We start from the raw sequence: 21,348 nt of genomic DNA on the forward strand, positions 1-21,348 counted from the left end.
CTTCCACTTTCCTTATTGAGGTGTCTTGCTGAACCTGGAGCCTGATGATTGGTTTATTCCAGCCAATCTACTACTAATCTACAACAATCTAGCTCCTCTAGTTACTGTAAACTCTACTCCGTTTGCTTGTCGTTCCTGTCACTGCCTCCCTAGCTTCAGAATTACAGGCAGGCTGCCAATGCCACTCGGTTTGTTCCATGGGCACAGGAGATCTGGCTCCACACCTGTACATCAAGTACTTTATCCACTGAACCATCTCTTCGGCTCCTAGGACGCCGCCTTTTTCTTAAATGTCCATTTCTTTTTTTTTTAATTTTATTTATTTATTATGTATACAATATTCTGTCTGTTTGCCTGAAGGCCAGAAGTGGGCACCAGACCTCATTACAGACGGTTGTGAGCCACCATGTGGTTGCTGGGAATTGAACTCAGGACCTTGGGAAGAGCAGTCAATGCTCTTAACCGCTGAGCCATCTCTCCAGCCCCCTTAAATGTCCATTTCTTCTCATCTGTTTGTGACCAAGGACTGAGTTCCGCATGTGGAAGATTGATCCAGGGAGCTTTTCTGAGCCTTGAGAAAAATGAGCTCTGAAGACAGGATTTTAGAGGCTCTCGGGGTTTCCAGTGGGTAGCAGATTGGCACTGTTATTCCAGGTTAATAAGTTCTCATTGGGAAGTTGGACTAAAGAAGTTGTGAGATATGGATGAGATGTGGTGGGGGTCAGGTGTTGAGCAGGTGCGGATGTCACTGGAGTGATGGTCCCTAGGCAGAAGGCTCTTGTGTGTGTGTGTTTACCTTAATTGAGCAGGTCAGCATATAAGAGGGTTGATGGTCAGCTTGCTGAATGATACGCTTTCTCAAGAATATCAAGCTCCTACCTCAAAATAAATAAAAACAAGTAGAAAACAGGCACGGAGGTGCATCCCTGCAATTTCAGCCCTGGGAAGGTAGAGACAGGAGGGTCAGAAGTTCAAGACCTCCCTTGACTACAATGAGAGTTTGAGGCCAGTCTGGGCTACATGAGACCTCTCTCAAAAACAAACAAACAACAACAACAACAACAAAAATAAAAATGAACAGCAATGAAAAAAAATAGGGATCCCAGACGGACTGAAAACTACCATAACTTAAAGGTTGGAATTTTCTCTAACGCAGGGTTCTTGAAATGCGGTCTCTAAAGCAGCAGCCTTCATATTCCCAGGGTGGTTGAGGAAGCACAGACACCATCATGCTGGATTGAACCCTCTGAAGGCACTGGTTTGAGAACCACTGGTGTAGCTCACACAGATGAACAGTTGCCTGCATGAGATGGGTATAGTAAGCTTGTGAGAACCCGAGGCGGTTGCCTTCTTACTGAGAGTCGAAGATACCCAGGGAAGATGATAGTTGCCCCATGTGTGTTCCAGGAAAGCTTGTTTTAGCCTTTCCTTTGGGATGCCGGGTCTCTGCCCTTCCCAAAGAAGTAATAAACTGGACTAGACAATTTCATTGGCATAAGATCACGCTTTAGTTCAGAGACATATTTGCATAAATAGTTGAAATGGGTCCGCCCCAGCAGGCGGCAGCCTGAGGACAATTGGCTCTCCATAACCCTGTGATGGACACCACCCCCCTTTAGACATTGGATTTTTTTTTTTTTTTTTTGGATTTTTGAGACAGGGTTTCTCTGAAGTTTTTGGTGCCTGTCCTGGAACTAGCTCTTGTAGACCAGGCTGGCCTCGAACTCAGAGAGATCCGCCTGCCTCTGCCTCCCGAGTGCTGGGACACACGAAAGATATTCATGGTCATTTCTGAAGACAACTGGGAGAAAACCACAGAGCTTGCTTTGATATTTACAACGTCTGCCCTCATACCTCTCACGTACTGATTTCCCCCCCACGGTGAGGTAGATTGATTATTGAGGAAACCAAATAGAAAACAAATTCTTCTTTTTTTCATTTAACGTTGCTAGTCCTTTGCAAAAAGGCTGGCTCTGAAGTCTCCCATTTGAATCAGTAAGTGCACTTTTACCTTTTAACTTATACCCTCTACTTGAACCTAAGCAAGTTCCAGTCCACCGGACAGTCAACTTTAGGATCTGTTACCTTCGTACCCTCTTCTCCTCTCCCTTATGAATTAGGCAGTACCCAAAGAGCTGTAGTAACAGGAGGCCGGGAAGGGCCAAGCCATCTTGATATGTCGTATCACCTCAGAGGGGACCCTTGTCTATACACCCCCGTAGCCCAAGTCCAGGAGCCTGCAACATTTCCACCAAGGGGATCATAAGGGACATGGCTGGCTTCCACAGGGCTTAGCATCTTCAGGTTTCAGAGCCTCATCGCAGGTGTCAGAGGCCTGACCTGAGGGGTCCCTGCATTCCACAGTCCGCCGATGCCAGCCACCTCCACAAGTGCTGGGACATTCAGACCAGTCCCCGAGCACCCACTCCGCATGGGGCAGCGACTGGATGATGTTGGTAGTTGCTCTCTCTTTGCTATTCTGTGCGCTGAAGTCCATGTCATTGGGAACAAAGAAGGTGTATTTCACTTTGGGGTGAAAGACCTCGCCAGACACCGTCAGGAGTTGTACGGTGAGTGGCTCTGGCAGGGCCTGGAAGCTCTGCAGTCTCTCCAGGGTAGCCATGGAACCACTGTACTTTAGGATGGTCCCCTTCATCAAGATGTCCTGCTCTATGGCAGAGATGGCCAGGTTGCCATTGAGCAAGTACTGCCCGTTGGCTGTCTTCAGTGCCAGGTAGCTGCCGTCATTCCGGACCCCGGGGTGACTCCGTTGTTTCACATCAATGTTTGTGGCGCCAGCTGGGATGGTGACAATGTCATTGTAGCCATAACTATGATAGAGACGGAAACACCGTTAGGGCTGGTGGCCTCCTAGCCTGGAAATTAAAATGGGTTCCCCTAGCTGGCTGGGAGTGAACAGACAGAACAACTAGCAAATGCTAAAGTGATTGCCTCAAAGTTCTAAACAGATTAGTTGCCAACGCAGACAGAATCGTCTTGGGCATTGGGCTTTCCATGGGTTTTTGCTCCATTTGGCAAATCTACCATGGATATTGAGGCAGTTCGATGTGTAGATCCTGACCGCAACACAGGAGAGTCTAGGAGAAAAGTGCCGGCAACCTGACCTCTCCTTGGTTCAGGTGAGAATTCAAATACATTTGCTACATTGCAGTGGTAAAAGTAGGCATGGATCTGGGCAGTGGTGGCGCACGCCTTTAATCGCAGCACTCAGGAAGCAGAGGCAGGCTGATCTCTGTGAATTCAAGGCCAGCCTGGTCTACAGGGTGAACTCCAGGATAGCCAAGGCTACACAGAGAAACCCTCTCTCAAAAAAAAAAAAAAAAAAAAAAAAAAAAAGGTAGACATGGCTACCTCCAGACCCAAAGCTCAAACTCCTGTGGAAAAATATGTTCCCCTCACTCATGCCAGAACCCAACCAGGGCAGAGGATTAAGTGCCTCTTTGAGCCAACCATTATACATTATTTGGTTACTATGGACTTGGGAAGGATGTGGGATAAAGCTTGCTTCTTTGGAGTCATCTCTTGAGTGTGTCCAGACAACATGAGCACCATCTTTATTGGGGAAAATGCTTCCAGTTCATTGTAGTTTATGTAGAATGTCAGAACTTTGTCCCTTGTCCTCCTCTGGGAATTTGGGCTACACAGGGTTGAGATAAGCTATTGAGGAGGGCCATCAAGTGGATTTCTTGCTGTTCTTTCTCTATATCCAGCTGGGGTCAGTCTAAGGCTAGGGAGTATCCAAGGCCATATGTCTAAGACCTAGGAGGAAGGGCCCAAATGGACCCAGGAACTGAAGAGCTCATGCTTTTTTTCCTCTACTTATTTTTGAGCTTAAGTTTGAAAATACTTCCAAGTTGGCTGCAACGAAGTGGTTCTATTTTTTTGAGCTAGGCACTACTATAAAATATGTGCATGGAAAGAAGGTGGAAGAGGAGGGAGGGAGAGGGGGAAGGAGAAGGGAAGGGAAAGAAAGAGGGAGAAGCACAGAGAAAGACAGAGCAAACTTCACTAGGTAGAAAACTAGTTAGCAAAGTGGCAAAACCTCCGAGGTACTGGGGCTGAACTGGAAACTTGAATGCTGGAAAGTCGCATGAATACACAGAGATGCTCTAGGTTTAATCTTTGTACAGTGGAAGGGAGGAAAGAACTCCAAGTTTTCTTTCTGTTTATCACTAGCTCTCAATGTGACCTTAGAAAAGTCAATCGATCTTTTCACGTGTAAGTTCCCCGACCCTAAGGTAGGGAATAACAGTACTGGCCTTGCCCAGTAGAATGAAGGCACTTTGGGACACCCCAGGAGCTCTAAGGCATGTGGGGTGCTTGGATGTGAGAAGCTCTGAGTCCTTAGATTCCCGAGGCTACTGAGGCACTGGTTTGCTCTCTCTTCTCCGAGGACGAGCTCATCACAGAAGGACAGGGCTCACCGGTTTTAAGATTAGACGTCATTTCCATAGCCAGCCTGGAGGAGTCTTTTGTGTCTGAGTCCTGTGTTACTCAGTGCTGCTCTCCTCCAACTCAGAGCGGACACATTCCTGACTGGGTGGTCTCCAGCACTAATAAAACAACGACTGCCCCAGTACCATCCTCTCCGTGGTCAGATCCTATACCACGTGTTCTACACCTCCTGCCTCAGGAGTTCCTGACCATGACTGTGAGGAGAGATGGCTAATGACATTCTGCAGAGAACCAGGGTCTTGAAGCACTTATATGATCCCCCCACCTCCCATCTACACATCTATTAACTAGCAACTGTAATTTCCATTTGAGGTGAGGCCAGCAGTGCCCAAAGCCCCTTATGTTCCTCTGCCTAGGTACAGCCACTTAGGAGACCCACCTGTAGGGGGTGAAAGAACCGGAGACCTTCCTACAGGTAGTGCCTTTGCCTCCACACACCCCACATTTGTCCAGCTTCTTAGGTGAGTTCACCACATGGTCACAGCCAGCCTTAACACATTGCCCCCGGACACAGATGGACAGAGTATCCGGCCCACACAGAGTGCCGTCGATCACCTGGGAAAGGAAAGATGGGACACGTTGCCCACAGAAGCAGTCTGCAGGCGGGGGTGACAAAATGTGCCTGCGTCCCCATCTCCGTCTGAATTCCAGGAGATTCTTACCTTGGCTTCAAACACTTTGAACTCACTCCTCCCCCGGGCTCTGCAAAACAGCTTGCATCGGTCCCGGGGGGACACTCCTGAATATTTGGGGACCCACTGCAGGAAATTCCCATCCAGATCAGTGTGGTTGTAGGCGTTGTATTTCTCGCACTGCTGCTCCCTGAAGCTTTTGCCTGAGAAGAGCAAGGAATGGCATGGGAGTAATACAGCTGCCGAAGGGCTCTGGTAGAGAAAGCTCTGGATGCACGGCCCCTTTCCTTCTCTGGGCTTTGGACACAGACATGGCCCATTATTTCTAGACACACCGGGGTGCTTTGAGGGACCCTCCCTTAAAGATCCAAGGGGAGGGGCCGTCCAGCCTCACCCTGGGCTTTCTGGTACAAGCACCCTTTCCATCTTGGCACGTGTGACTGCTACAGAGCTATATTTTCAGGACTTTGCTAACTATGCTTTGTGTTGATTTCCCCAGTAATGACGGACGGGTGGCAAAGACTCACTGACGTTTCTGGTCTTGCCTCTACATCTCATTTTCTGTGATTCTGAATATCTATGGGAGAGCTCCATCTACAGGTACTATAATTACCCACCCCCAACAGCATTATCTTATTCTTCTGATAACTGGTTTGATCTGGCATTTGTTATGTTCCAGAATGAGACTGGCACCCCGGCATCTTGAACACTCAAGCATCTCTCGGTGCTGTTTCTAATGTACCATGACATCCTCTGCCAAATTCAGGAAATTGGTGATTTCAAATACGTGCATATGACTTTCATAATCCCAGGCCCAGGCCTCATGCCACCCTCTGGGGCCCCAGTGCTTAGGCTCCAGTGAGCCTCCCCAGTGCTTATACAAGAAGGTGTATGTGCACTGCCTTCAGACAAATCTACCCATCCGATGTGAGTGATTCCCTTGCACAATCCTGAAATAAGCCTGCTCTTCCTCCACGCCTCTCCACCCTGGCTGTGCATCCAAATGGCCCATGGAGACTTCTAAACACAGATAGATGTACAGTGCTGAGTTTGAGAGTCCACACTGCTGAAGGGGTCCTGGCTGTATCTGCAAAAGCTTCAAAGTGATAGGGCAGCTGCCATGGGCAACTCGCAGATGCTGTTTCAGGCTCTAAGGACCTTTGTGGTCTGGCTTCATTGTGCTGCTCCCTCTTGCTTGGCTCCACTTGAGCAAATGATAGTACATCTCATACCTGCCTTATCCTGGTACCTCCCTCCTGTCTCACCAGTATATCATCCTCTGGGGCTTCCTTGACCTAAAGTCTTTGAGCTCCTTTCCCTGAATTCCTCATAAGCCCAGGGTTGCTGCCTCAAAGACGAAGCCATAATTACTATGTAAAAGAACTTACCACTAATCACATTGCAAAGTCCTTGAGAACAGAGACCATGCCTTGTCTATTTCTAGCTTCTGTATCTGTTATAGCTATGGACACATAGAGGCACTGGCTGATCTCAGGGCATGTGAAATCATACTGTCACCTGCCCTCCATGCCTACTCTGCAGACTCTCAACACCAGAGAGAAATGTTGAAAGCCTCATGCCATTGCTGATCCACCCCCCCCAGCTTAGCCAAACTCCAGAGCCTACAGGTTTCCCTACTAGACACCCAGCCCAATGCCAGAGCATCTTGGCACTTAGGAGATGTTCTCCTAAAGTTCCCCTTGTCTTTTCACACTGCTAAAACTTCCTGGAGTTGCCCAAACTGGTGCTGGAAGGGATGGGGGCAAAAAAATTCCTGATTCCCTTTCCTAAGTTGGTGACTGCACTTTTCCACATCCGAGTTCACGTGTGTGCCTTCTAGCATGACCTAGGGGATAGGCCTCAGCAGGGGGGCACAGAGGTGGTGCTCTTTCCTGGGAAGGCTCTGGCAGGCAGTCACCATGGCCCCACAGGAAGATGGGCAGCTCTTTGCAGAAGGAACGTGCCCAGGGATCACACTCAGAGATGTTCTCTCCTGCCTGAGTTGATTGCTGACCAGAGAGACCTGGGAGGTTTGACTCTGACACTTGCTTTGGAAACGTCTTCCATCTGCGCATAGAAAAGGATTCAGATGCTTCTAAGATGATGATTATCCTCTGCACGACCCTCTCGAAAGGTCACTTCTGGGCAGATTTGGTCGGGAGTGGCACGCTTTGTCTCTCTACAGCTCAGAGATCAGGATAGGAGTAATCTCCCTTCTTTGTTACTACCAGCCTCTTCCTAAAGGAGGAGCTGCCCTGGGTGCTTGAAGACTGTTCCCAAGCTTGGCATCTTGCATAATCTGTGTAAATTTGGATCAGGACTCAACTCTACTCCTGGGAAGACTCCCCTGTTCCTCCTCTTGAAATCTGTTGCACTTACACCATGGGCTATTCTGGCAGGTAATTACCATTTGGTGGACACTCCTCTGTGTTGCAGGACTGGTACTTGACTCTCTCACCCAGGCAAAACCTTCCTCCGTTCTGAGGCACCGGATTGTCGCACTCACGGTTGGAAAACTGTATTCCTCCTCCACAGGTGCGAGAACATTCTCCCCAGGGTCCCCATGGACCCCAGTCTCCGTCTACCACGGCCTGCAACACACAATGCCACCGAATCAGGACCAAAGGGGAGCAGACTTCAGGGTCTATGCCACTTGTTGACTGCGGACCCAACTTCCTCATTTACTTATTCTCATCTGAACGTACGGAGTTCTGTAAATGATTTCAACTGCTTGTTTAATAATAGTGTAGCTTTCTTGGGTGTGGCTTAGGAAGAACAGAGACTGTGGTGGGTGTGTTTGCTGTGACTTCTCATATAAAACAGCACCTCAAGTGCTCAACACCATAGCTGCTGAATGAGTATGAGGGAGAGTCTTTTATGGATAAATTTGGGTCTGGTGCAGTAGGTATCCATTGGGCCCTATGCTGTTCGTTATGGGAGGAGCAAGGAGTCAGTGCGGTTGCCTCACCAAGGGAGGATAATATGCCACTAGCACCTAGTGGATTAAGACAAAGATTCTTCTAAATAACCAGCAGTGCACAGTCCCCCCCCAAAGCCTTTCCAGCTCCAGATGTCACAAGCAGCAAGGCTGAGAACCCTTGGTCTGAAGACATGGCCAGTGAGAGGTCTTGCCATGATTCTATCAGCTGCTGGTTCCAGGGATAGGTCAGTGCTGGGCAATAAACAGAATCACGTCCAAGTTTACAACTGACTTACAAGAACAAAGCCTTTTCTTTGATAGCTCCATAGAGAGTTCTAAATTAATTTTCATTCTATCACTAAATCAACGCTTTGTTCATATAAAAATGAAAGCAGAAGACTTAAGAAATAAACAAAGGAAGAAAGAAAAAGAAAGCAACTTTCAAAGGGCACCACTGCCCCGAACGAAGCCACTCCCATGATTTTCACAGCATCCTCCCCTTCTCCTGCTCTGAATATAAAATCCTATAGCCGCGGTGCCTTCATTTGACAGGCATGACACCGCATACAAAAGCTAGTTTCCAATCCTGCCTTTTCACTTTAAGGGCAGAGGATCCTGTGGCTGTTTAATGTCACCCTGCCACGGAGATGGGTGGTTGGACCCTCCTCCTCTTCTTTCGACACCATGAGAAGAGAATGAATGGGGAGAACAGGAACTGGCTGAGCGAGCTGGAATCCTGCACAGGCTTTGGATCAGAGTGTGTGGCTTCCACAGCCCAGGAAGGCTCCCAAACTCAGCACAAGAGCATGCCACGAAGGACAGCCCTTGGAATGTGTTTGGGCCACTGTGGCGATTCAGTGCTGGGCAGGGCCCAGGCTATGAAACTCATCGGATGGTATTTCATCATGAAGGCTCCATGACTTGCAGTAGGAGAAATGTGATCAGCCTTGCTGTTCGGATGTATTAAGAGCAGGGCGAAGAAGTGAACCACTTAAAACCCTCACTGGCATTGCCTTGGTTTTTCATGCAAGTTTCCTCTGTCCTGGGCCAAGTTTTCTCTTTTCTGGACACAGGCCACTCGGATCCCTTCTCTTCTCCTTTGGGAGTATGACATTCTTACTATTACACTTATTCTCTGATTTCTGCTAAGGGACTCAGCTTAAACACGGTAGGCTACGAATACCCAGACCTTGATGGAATGTTCCTATCCCATGTCACTCTATTTATAGCGGATTCCTCCAGGCTCCCTTTGCTTAGTGCCTACCTTCTGGTCTTCACACCTTCACCAGTCTTCATAGGCTCTCAAATTAGCTCTAAAACAGCCCCCAAGAGGAGACGCTAAACTCAGACAGCCTGGCCACAGACCATTGACCCAGAGCAAGCCTCCAAGCTCCTCACCAGTGGGGGTAATTAGAGTTTGTTTTGTTAAAAGATGAGTGGTTTCCTGATGACAGACATTGGCAGCTTGGCCTGAAGGGTCTTAGCTTGACTCCCAAATATGGTGCCTTAGCCTCCCCCTCCAGCCTTTCCTCCCCACCCTTTAACTGCTCTCCACTTTTCCTCACCTTGGGGTTCTCCACTTCCTCCTTGAGCACGCAGCTGCCATGCAGACACAGGTGCTCAGGGCCACAGGGTGTTCCATCCGCCCAGAGCAGGCTGCCGTTCTTTGTGTGGCACACGGGCTCATCACTATCCCGATGGCGGCACCAGAGCTGCACACAGATGTCCTCCACAGAGGTGTTGGGGCAGTGGCGGAAGTTGGGCCCAAAGATCTGCTTGCACTGTTGGTCCAGCTCATAGAGGGTGCTGTGGCCTGGGAGGCCTGTGGGGAGGGGCAGGACCGAGGTGGGGGCATCGAGGAGACAATCTCCTGAGAGCAGGAGGAGAGAAATAAGTCAGAACAAGGGCAGGGCCTTGCCCTCAGCTGCTCCTGGTCTCCTGCACGAAGCTCCAATTCTGAATCATCATTCTTTAGTGTCTAGGCATCCCGGGTTCTTCAACCTTGATCTAAACTTCACCAACATCCAACCACGTACACAGAGCTCATTTAATTCTGGGTAGCTGTAGCAAAGGTTTCTGTAGGATGAGTTTTCTTTTACTGTCCCGAACATGTAAGACACTTTCCCAATGATGCTCATGCATCTAGTGATGGCCAGCCACTTGCTCTATTAAAGCACATTCCACTTAAGAACCCTGACATGCAAATAAAGCCTGACTATTGACATCTGTACAATCTACTGCTTTTAAGTCAGCTATATCCCTGCCTCCTTCAGAAGAATCTAGAACACTTGCTTCACTGTTTTGCTCCACAATCCCAACTTCCTGAACCCGCACTCCTGCCCTAGATCCTTGCTCGCGTGTGACCTGCCCACAGTCTTTCTGCCATTCCTCAGCTGCCATCCTCAGTCTACCACTCCAGCCTGGAACATTCTCTTCCCTGCTCTTTCAAACTACAGTCTTCCATTCCTCTACATTCTGCTCAGACTCACCGCTTCCAGCCAACCTTCTCAGACTAATTCCTTCTGCATTGGAATGAATAAATCTACTAGCCCAGAGCTCGGACTATGGGAAGATGGGGGTAAGGAAGAGCATTCCGAGAGGATGCTTAGCATGCCTTTCTAGAATGACATGCCTCTGAAGTCTCTCCCCACCCTATGGGCTTTGTGAGAAAGCACAGCTGCAGGGAGTCCCCAGGGCAGAGCAGGTGCCAGCAGTCACGAAAGAGGCTCTACAGCTGATGGGTGGGGAGAAGCCAGGGGGAGCCGAGTGGGGCCTACCGTGACCGTCATCCAGGAGCTCCGTGAGGTATACAGCACTGCAGGGAGACCAGGGTAGCGTCTTGTTCACGTGGATGAAGAATGGCGCCATCATGTGGTACTTGCCCATGGGCCCAAACAGTCTCACACAGGGCTTTGAATCGTCGTGGGGCATGCTGAGAACGTGCCCTGGATGGGGGTGAGGGGAGAAGAGAACTGTGGTCCATTCCAGCCGCCCACACCTCCAGGTGCCCTGTCCTGCCCGTATGTTCCCTATGTGGCCAGCAGTGCTGAGGGTCCTTTCCTGTCACCATGTCCCCACTGGTATGGCCACACAGATTCCCTGAACAGTTTTGTTTTGGGTCTTTCTCTCAGGTCTTGAGATCCCTTTATTTTTTGGGCGATTTCTCTGGATCTCTTGTTCATTTCTACTGTTGGTCGTCTAACATGGCTCTCTCTACATAACCCGTCTCCCCACGAAGCCTACCTACTTAGCTTACTTACATCATCATGGTAACCTAACACTTCTTCCACGTGTTGGCATTCTCTGGGTAATGGTGCTGATGGTCCAGGACACCAATTTCGCATTTTGGTCTTATGCTCAGAGTAGGAGTGGAGTCACCGATATCAAGTACAATGTCTGTCTACATAGAACCATGTTGTCAATGGCTACCTGTGAGCTTGCTTTCTTCTCAGAATCCGGGCAGTTGGGGACGTGAAAGAGGCAGTTTCTTCTGACGTGTGAGGGAAGCTCTGGTGTGACAAGTCTTACCTAGCTCATGGGCCAGAGTGTAGGCTGCCTGCAGTCCCTCGTCCTTGATCACGGAGCAGCTCTTGTTGGGGTCACAGATGGTGCCGACGTCTGCCATCCCCAGGGTATCACATTGCTCACCCTTCCCACAGAAGTTCTGTTTGGTGAAGAGAGCAGGTTAGGTTGTAGAGACAGGCATGGAGGACAGAAGTGCGTGCCTAGTGTCTCACTCAGCCTTCTGAGAAACACTACCTGATGGTATACACATTACTGCACCATCTGAAGCTTTTTAAAAAGAATGGGATAATCAGTAGAGCCCAGCTTCTAGACATCTAGACATCCCACCTAGGTATCTTGCATTCTTGATTTTTCTGTCTTGGTTGTGACAGCTAGTTCACCTATCCTTGTTTTTCTAAGTTGAAGATGGGCCCAAGAAACACATCATTGCTAAAACAATACCAACATCAACACCAGCACTACACACACACACACACACACACACACACACACACACACACACCGGCAGCAGCAGCAGGAGGAGGAGGAGGGGGGCACCGAGTGACAATTGGCTTGGCTGGGATTTCAAAGGTTTGCTTTGGGAGGCAGAGCTTCATGATCGCTTGGAGTCTTGCCCCTTCTGTAAGACTGCCTGGGTTTAACTGTGGGCACTTCTGCTGTATGGTCTCTTGGTGCCTCAGTTACCTCAGCTGCAAAATGGGCAAGCCACCACCTCACTTGCACTTGTGACTCATGTGAGGACTAATGCAGTAGGCAGGGCCTGGTATACACGGCTGTGCCCAACGGCCTTCAGGAAAGCGGTTTAATTCAGTCACCACAGCCATCCTATATGAAAACCCCGGGGATCCCAAGGTTATCATCTCTGTGCCTAACCAGACTGGAGACGGAACCCCTTTCCCATTTCCATGTCCAGACCTCTCCCAGGGCAGCCTGAGTCTGTTTCCTTTTGGTATGACCTCAGCAGACAGCTGGTCACAAACTTTTGGAAAAGAGCCCTTCTGAGGTTCTTCTCCCCTTGCAGTGGCCTCCCACTTGTCCTCATGACCTCCTTCTCATCATTCCAGCAAGAGGCCTCCGACGTCCAGCTGGGGCCAGCAAGGAGACAGTTCCCACATTTGGGCAGGCCTCGAAGCTCTCTCTCTCTGATCTGCCCATCCCATCTCCCCCCGGGGTTTCAGCCCACACACCTGTCTGGTGAACAGAATGGCAGTGTCATAATGCTCCGGGTGGCGGTCGCTGGGCTTGTTGAAGCGCCGCTGCCAGCTGCAGAAGTTGCGCAAGGTGAGCCCACCGTTGTCCGACACCTCGGGGCCCCAGCCTTCCTCTTCCACTATCAGCACTTTTACCACCACGAGGTTGATGGAGTTTCTGATGCTTGGGTGCTTGTAGATTCGGGCTGCCATTGCCATCACTGTGAGGATGTGGTTCTGCCAGGGTGGGGGAACAGTGGGAGAACACTAATCACGCTCCGGTCCTTGACGACCCAATGCTACCGCCTCCTATTAGGAGCCGCTTATCTCACACCTCAGACCCTGGGCTGAGTCTTAGACATGCAGCATCTCGTGAGCATTAGGCAAACATTTGAGGGCGCGGTGTCATTTCCCCAGAGAAGAAGTACAAGGCTCAGTGGCTAGCCCAAGATCACAAAGCTAACGAACTATCATCTGACCTGTTTGATCATAAAACTTAAGCATTTCACATCCAGACCAGCTCATGGGGTCACCTGCTTCCTGGTAATTAATTAAAATCCAACGCAGTCTGTTCTACCGTTGCACCAGCAACGATTCGAGCACATCAGCAGCTGTACACGGAGCATGGGTGTTGCACTGGGACCGTAAATAAAAAGTTCTCTTGGGTTGGATGGCTTATTCTGACTGCCCAGCACACCAGGTGGCTCCTGGCCAAACACCCCCATCTTCCCTGGCTTCCCTCCAGAAGCAACAGTCTGAAGATTCACAGTCAGTGGAATTTCCCTCTTAGGATCTGTCCGAGCATTCTCCTGTGTTCATGGGGATGATTTCTACTTTTTAGCATGGGAACCGCTAACTCTGAAGACTTTGCTCCAATAGTTACCCTCAGCAGCAGCTACTCTGTAGTAGTCTTTGGCCACAGTTGACACACTACCTCGTTAGCGTCTCACAGTAACTACAGGCCAGGCATTGCCGTTCTGCTTATGGATGAGTCAGTCCAGTTCAAAAAGTCCTTGTGGATCACACTACCCTTAAAGTCCAGCTACCAGCCCAGGTATGTGTCTGAGGTCCACACTCCCCGTTAGAGGTCCCTAGAGTTCAGATTTCTGCCTTCTGCCTGGACAGTTCCTGCACCCTCCTCCAGAATTATTCCCTCCTATACAGGGCTTGAGAGAAGCCAGAGGGCCTAATGAGCCCCACATGCTGAGGCTCCCACCTGCTCTCAGCTCCACCCAGGCAGACCGAAGGGCCTGCTGGCCTATGTCATTAGCTGGCCTCGGGCCTATCCTTGAGCTGCCAACTGCTTTCTTGCTGCATTTGGAGACTTTGAGGGGAGGCCAGCTGGGAGCTTATTGTCCTGCCTCGGGGACCTCATGGATTATTTTTCAGAGGCAGAGACAAAGGTTGACAAGCTGGCATGCCTTGAGCCCATGGTGTGGCCAGCTGAGCAGTTGCTGGCATGCTTTGCCCTTTTACCTCCCTGGAGTCTCAACCCCCCCTCCCCCGTCCCGCCCCTCAGCCCCCTTTCTCTGTTCTCCTGTGGTCTTAACAGTGGGAGCAGGACAGGAAAGGCTATGGCGGGGACAGTCATCGAGGAAGGTCATGTGGGGGGGGGGTTCCAGGTGTATTCCATTTGTGAATGGGACCTGTCTTTGCATCCTGCAGGCAACGGATGTTTCCTTAGTCCTACAAACCGGTTGGCGGGTTTCTGAGCTCAGGTTACTGGGCATGCCATGCGCCCCAGCTTGTTTAGGCTGAAGTAAACATCTTATCAGCGAAGTTGCAAATTGGCATTTGCTCCCTGAGTTGGATGGCTGAGGGGAAAAATGCAACCACATTATTATGCAACTCGGGGTGAGTCCTGAGGAATGGTAGCTTGTGAGACAAGTTCCTGGCCAGATCCTCGCTGCTTCTTGAGAGAGGACAGACAGTCTCTTGGTCTACCTAGTAAGGCTAGGATCTGACTGGACCAACCCCTGGGAATCTCTTCTGGAGCAATCTGCAACTATCCTTTCAGGATTTCTTCCTGCTGAGTTCAAGCTCAGAAAACTAGGGAGGATGAGGTCTATTCAAAACAGTGTGACACCTAGATGCTGGCTTCTAGGTACTCAACCAAGGGGGTCTACTACAAGGAACTGGAAGATTTGAGGGTCTAAGAATTGTCTGTAAGCGCAAATTGACCAGACCAAACCAGATTTAGAGCGAGAGATGAGATCCTTTCCTCCAGACACCGAGCATTTGTCAGGCTGAGATGGCCAGGGAATCATGGCGTCCACACAACAGCTGGCTACAAAGACATCTTAAGTCCTTTCTTGTCACTGTCTCAGAAGACAATCTACGTAGTGGAGGACCACAAAGACTCCATGATCCATTGCTCCTTTCAGAACTGGCAGTCCTAGTCTCACAGAGGAACAGACCTTCTCCGCCATCTCCCATGTCCAGCTGGGTCTTCTGGTGGCAGGACTCTGCATCATAGTCACGGCGTCATTCGCCAGGGACAAGGATTACTGAGCTTGGGTGAGGCATGTCACCTGGAGCCTGTGAGCTTCTGATTCCCCATCTGTTCTCCAGGTCCTGAAGGACAGACCTGACTTACAGATACAGGGAGCAGGCTCAGGTGCCAGTCAAAGAAAAGGTCAGATGGCTTGCTTGCTCTGCCACCTGGTGTCTATTTATACCTTCCTGCTTACTACCCAAGCACAAACTGTGAGCTAAAGACTAGGAATGAGATTCTTCCCCCTGTTGACTGAGGCCCCTTGGTGTTTGGCAGGCAACCCTCAGAACTATCCCAGAGTGGTAGAAGCCCGTAACTACTACACTCAAGGTAAGTCAAACAACTTAATTTTCCCTAGGTAAAGGAAGCACTTCTGTGGGAGTCTTCTCTGTCACCACCCCCAAAATTCTTTGAGCTACAAGCAAGACCTTTCCTTCCCCAGGTTCTTGGATGTTCCTATGGCAGTCCAAGTCTACCTTTGGGATCCTTGGAGAGACTAAGCCTCGGCAAAGTGCACTATCAGCGGCCTTTCATCCTGGCTACAGTGTCGCCTTTAGTACTTCGCTTCTTTGCTCGCACATGACGGATGCTAAACTAAATCCCGTGTGGCATGCCTGGGGATGTGGCAATATATGTCCACACATGGCATCCTTACTCTTACTTCTAGGTGTGACGCTAGGCTCTGGGATAGTGCTCTAAGGAGAAAAGGGGGAAGCAGAGGGAGAGAAAAGAGTGAGGCTCACATAGCCATCCTTCATCTCACCATGCTCCCCAACCAGCAAAAGGTGTTGTTGCAAAAGCTAGCTTTATCCACAACCGCCAGAAACCGACCTTGAACTCAGAGCTGGGGCAATCGCAAAGATTTTCTTTCTGCCCTGCGGGACAGCAAAGCTAAAAAGCAGTGGCTAAGCGCATTCTAGTATGTGTGGCCACATAGTCTCATGCTGACAAGTGGATTTTATCACCAAAGACAACCCTAGGAATAGGTGTGCCTTACTGAGCACAGATGGCTTCCACACTTTGCTACATTCTCGAGACAGCCTCAGTGCTTGGGCATGCCTGCTCCCTTTTCCCTGGTGAAGAAATCAAGGTACAGAGAGATAGATGCTTGCTTAGAAACTCTCAGCGACTTCGTCTTTCCTAAGTCTATATTCCTGGCCCCACACTACTATCAGTCTTGGCTGCTACAAGGAAAACCAAACCCAAAGTTTGCAAGCAAATAAGAATGCCGAGCTACGCTGCCATGATCTACATTCCACCCCCAAGGTTAGGATATTGGCCATTTTCTTTGGGAAATAGTATCTTTGCTCACTCTGACTGCAGCAGATGCAAGAGATGGAAAGGACTCATTGTTGAGAAAATGGGCTGAACATAATGTAACATAACAGTCTTCCACCCAAGAAGACTGACATAGTTACAGAGCTAATGAAACCAATACCTGTCTATCACCCAAACTATCACACTGCTGACATCAAGAGATGACACTGTTTTTTTTTATTTAGGCTACCAAGCAGAGATCCTCGTGGCAATCCATTGTATAGGACAGCTATAGTACTAGGGCTGGTAGGAAGCCTTCACTCTGGAAGGTAGAGGTAAATGAGATGGTTGCAACAGCCTGTTCCTGGAATCATCTCCCAGGACCCTGACATCTGGGAGTGCTCCAGTCTGCTTTGGGGAAGAAGAGCACCACTCCTAGACCCTCCCTGCTGAAGAGAAGGCTCAGAAGGTCTGCTCACTGCCGGAACTTTGTTCTGCTCCAAGGTTATCCAGGGGACACTTAGTAGCACCCGAGATGTAGACAAAGTTAATGGACGCTCCCAAGGTGGTCCCTCTTTTCAGAAAGCCCCCAGCTGTCCCAACTCTGACAGAAAGCACAGCTGTCCGGGCTCCAGAATTCCCGAGCTACTGAAACAGCACATCTGGTTCTGTCCAGGTTATGCTGACTTCTGCTTGAGGTCCAGGTGGGTTGCTCATACGAGTTGACTTTTTCTGAGAAAACCAAGTCTGGAGATTTTAAGACCCGGCTTATTCATCCCGCCCCCAGCCTCCCTACAGAAGCCAGTCCTTAACATGTAACCTGCAGGGATCCCCTGGGAGATTCGTTCACACAGATAGATGGCACTTTGGGGGTGTCTTTGGGTCACTGAGCGGGCGATGGGGATGACAAAAGTCCCTGATCCTCTAAGGGACAACAAGACACTTGGACAAAGTAACGGAATCTGGTCTATGCATCTCTGAGACTGCTTTACGATGAGCCCTTAACTCTGAATCCAGGTAATAAGGTGGGGGGCAGGGGCCCTCCTCGTGAAGGGATTAAGTGAACTCAGTTGCAGAGCCCTGTTAAATGTCATTGTCGCCAGCAGTAATACCAGTCTGGATCATAGCTGACTCTTGAAGCTTTGAAGACAAAGGTGGTTTCTTCTCAGAACGGGGCTTGGCACCTTGCTGGGGCATCCCAAGTCTGCCAGATTTAAGGAGCCATGCCACAAAGCAGGCAACCGTGAGAGTGTGGCTAGAACCACAGGTCTTCCTCATGAGAAGACGCAGCATGGTACAGCAGCAGAGAATGCTAGACTTTGGCTCAGGAAATCTGGGAGGTGTGGCAAGCTAGATTTGCCACACCTACCAGTGTGACCTTAGGAAAGTAGTCACAAGTCCTCTTTGAGCTGCATATTCCTCCTCTGCCTCTCTCACAAGCATTTCCATTGAGGTCATGCATGTAAAACCATCCTGTAAATGAAACATGGTCAGGGAATGACTGAATCTTCCAGAAGTTGGCTCATCATGAAGCAGTCTCACAGATGCGTAGACCAGAATCCATTACCTTGTCCAAGTGTCTTGGTGTTCCTTGGAAAATCAGGGGCTCTTGTCATCACCATTGCCTGCTTGTGACTCAAAGACACCCCAAAGTGCAATCTATCGGTGTGAATGAATCGCTCAGGGGATCCCTGCAGGTTATGTTTAAGGACTGGCTTCTGTAGGGAGGCTGGGGTGGAGGGTTGAACAAGCCGGGTCTTAAAATATCAGGACTTGGTGGTTTTCACAGAGAAAGTCAACTCGTATGAGCAACAAACCTGGACCTCAAGCAGAAGTCAGCATAACCTGGCCAGAACCAGATGTCCTGCTTCAGTAGCTCGAGAATTCTGGAGGCTGGACAGCTGTGGTTTCTGGAGATGCCAAGTACATCCTTGAAGGAAATGTTTAACATCTCAGCGTTTAAATGAGGAGCTGCGAGAGGTGCTAGGGAGGACATTTTGGCTCTGAGTTCTGAAAAACTGACTTTCCTGCAGTTTCTCCGTGTTCTTGCTGGTCTTTCTACATTTTGGCTATCAAGCAGATGTCAGAGACTGGTCTAATTTGGGCATAGATGTAAGTTTTAGCTTTGGGTTTGTTCTTGAAGGAGCCTAGAGCCAGATGTACAGGTCCTGGTGAATTGGGAAGTCCTCTCTTCACCCTATTCTATATTTCCAATACTTACTGGGGGAAAGGAGTCAGAAGAAGTGGCTGGTGCCTCCTCTTAGGGTAGGCAGAGAATCAAATATGACATCAGCACAGATTAAACCTCAAGGCTCCGATGGCTCAGGGCTGTCTTGCAGGGCTCTGAGCAAAGCCAATACCACAAAAGCATGCAGGAAGCCTGCCCCGGGTTTAATGGGTCTGTGCACTAGATAGACAAGCAATCATGCAGACTTCCACCCACAGCCCTTCCTGCCCTCTCCTCCCGGTTTTCACTGGAACTGTCTCATCAAGCACATCTTCATAACAGAAAGGTGGACCAGATGAAAAGCAGAAGGCTGGCTGTCCCCTTGTCTGGCCATTCCGCAAAGGTAATGCCCATGTCCTTGGCACCCCCAACAGTCAGGCACAGTTTGAGTCTAGGATGAGGACCCTAACAAGGACACCACCACGAACTGGGCTGCTATAGTGCTGGGATCCCTGACTGGGGGAACTGGGATCTCTGAGCAGGTCAGCTTCTTCTAGCTGAGTTAACATCTGTTTCTATATGTTCCGGAAGATGCGACCCTTATCGCTTCTCCTTCTGGTAAGATTTTTGTTTTGTTTTGGGAGGGAGATATTGTGGGCACATCTTGCTGAGTCAGCACCAACTGCATGCAGTTAAAAACCCGCTCGGCTACTGCTTGGATTCAGTTTTTCTGCCCAGGCCATTTGAAAGCTGATTCTGAGCTGAGGGTGTCTGAGTGGACCAAGCTCAGCTCTGGGTCCTTTAGACACAGACAGAAAAAGTTCATCCTTTAGCCCAGCTCCCTCCCCTTTCACTGAAACTTCAGTTTTCTGGGCTGAGCCCCCTAGGCAGAAATTCTGTTCTCCCTTCTTGTACTGGATGCTGGCATTGCCAAGTTCTGCCAGGGCTGAGCGCCAGGTTGGCAAGGTAGCCCGTGCCCCTTGATCAGAACCAGCTGGGCGTACAGAAGTTGGACAGCTTGCTTCCAGATTCCTCTAACGTCTTTCACTTACAGGAACCTCAGTTCTGTACCCAAAGACAGTCACAGCCACCTTGTCCCAACCCAGCTTCCTGTCCTAGGGAGCCCCAAAGAGTCACGGACTGTAGAGAGTTGCAGGAAGCAGGCCCAGGAGGAGCAGGGTTCTTAAAAAAAGTTTTCATCTCCTTTGGGGGAAGCAGGTGCCTGGGGACTGCGGGAGATTCGGGATGCATCTCGGGAGAGTCAGAGTCAACACCTCTACTGTAAATTGGAAGGGATCTAGGGGCTGGGAAGTAGGAAGCCGGGATAGCAGAAGTTAATGGAGTTCCTGCTATTTCTCAGAAAGGAGAAAGTCCCCTTTGGGGTTGGGCTTGGGAACTAGAAGATCCCCCTCCCCCGCCCCAGTGGGAAGGGAAGAATTGAAAGTCATTTGGGAAGAGAAGGGATGTTATGGATTGTTAGTGTCCGTGGAAGTCTCTCCTACCTGCAGGTCGGTTCCATAGAAGGAAGCCATGGACGCATCAGCCACCAGCAGTGTTTCCACGAAGCGAGCCTCGGACACAAACCGTTTGCTCCTAGTTTTGAATCTTAAGGGTGGTGGCAGTTCGCTGGAGTCTTCTGTCTCTTTGCGAAACCCCTCTTTGTCCTGCTCCCTGTCCTCTTCGTTGTCACTTCTGTCCGGTCCCTGTCCCTTACCCATCTCCACCTCCCACTCGAGTCCTTGAGGGAGGGGAAAGACTTCGGCGGCAGCGAGCCCGGGGTCCTCCCGGCGCTGCCCCGGTCCCCAGCGCTGCAGGCGGTGAGGCTGGTCCAGGGAGTCCCCAGCGCCTTGTGGCTGGATGGTGAACTCCTCGCCTGCCAGCAAGAATGAGCCGCTTAGACCGCGACACAGGCTCACCGCAGCCAGCGAATCTCGCTCCCCATTCACGGTGCCAGAGAAGAAGCAACCGCGCAACCCTGGTTCGCCCCCGGTCGCAGCGCCCGAGCCCCCGAGACGCTCGATCTTGAACTCGGGCGCCAAAAAGCTGGCGTCAGGCGCCAGGCGCAGCACGAAGCCCTGGCCGAAGGCGGACAGGTGGAAGGCGAGCTCGCTCGTGCTGCCCGGCAACCGCGTGGGCACCAGTAACTCCGAGGCCTGCGACCCGCTTCCCGGCTCTGCCGGGGCGCCGCAGACAAGTGGCGGCGGCGGCAGCTGCAACAGCAGCAGCAGCAGCAGGAGGGGCGGCCACCGGGCGGCGGCGGGGTCGCGGAGCATGAGGGCAGAGGGCTGCGGAGCGCGGGAGAGGGAAGAAGGTAGCCGCGCACAGGCAGGTGCTGGTGGCCCAAGGCGGCCGGGCCGCTCTCTCCAGGAAAAATGGTCAATCAGATGGGGAGGCCGACTCGGCCAGCGGCAGCAGGCGCGGCGGTCCCCTGGCGGCCCCTCTGGTTCGCACAGCCCGCTCCTCCTGCGCCCGCCAGCCAACCTAGCAAAGCTCCAGCAGCTGGCGCCCCGGGTCGCGAGCGCTCTCCTCCACGCTGTCCCGTGCAAGTCGCCTCCTTCCTCGGGAAGCACCGAGTGGGCTGTTGAGCCCTTCGTATTTATACTTCCTTCCCGGCTTTGACATAAGAGGTTTATTTTTGATCTCTCACTATTCCCGTTTTCCCTCCCCTGGGGTCAGAGACAGGAACA

The 21,348-nt window shown here is 50.6% G+C and overlaps 1 protein-coding gene across 1 annotated transcript; it reads right to left on the reverse strand.

The window, feature by feature from the left end:
* Positions 1 to 354: 354 nt before the first annotated feature.
* On the reverse strand, positions 355 to 21,348 carry Adamts8 (ADAM metallopeptidase with thrombospondin type 1 motif 8). The gene is made up of 9 exons (XM_050160039.1): positions 20,164 to 21,348; positions 12,741 to 12,980; positions 11,557 to 11,692; positions 10,806 to 10,973; positions 9,594 to 9,898; positions 7,516 to 7,699; positions 5,139 to 5,311; positions 4,856 to 5,031; positions 355 to 2,831 (listed from the first exon to the last, which is right to left on the reverse strand). Exons 1-9 carry the CDS (start codon positions 20,932 to 20,934, stop codon positions 2,261 to 2,263), a joined length of 2,724 nt encoding a protein of 907 aa, XP_050015996.1. The 5' UTR covers positions 20,935 to 21,348; the 3' UTR covers positions 355 to 2,260.

This window comes from Alexandromys fortis, unplaced genomic scaffold, assembly GCF_014885135.2.
Source record: "Alexandromys fortis isolate MF-2015 unplaced genomic scaffold, M_Fortis_MF-2015_v1.1 scaffold_108, whole genome shotgun sequence".
Lineage (NCBI taxonomy): Eukaryota > Metazoa > Chordata > Mammalia > Rodentia > Cricetidae > Alexandromys > Alexandromys fortis.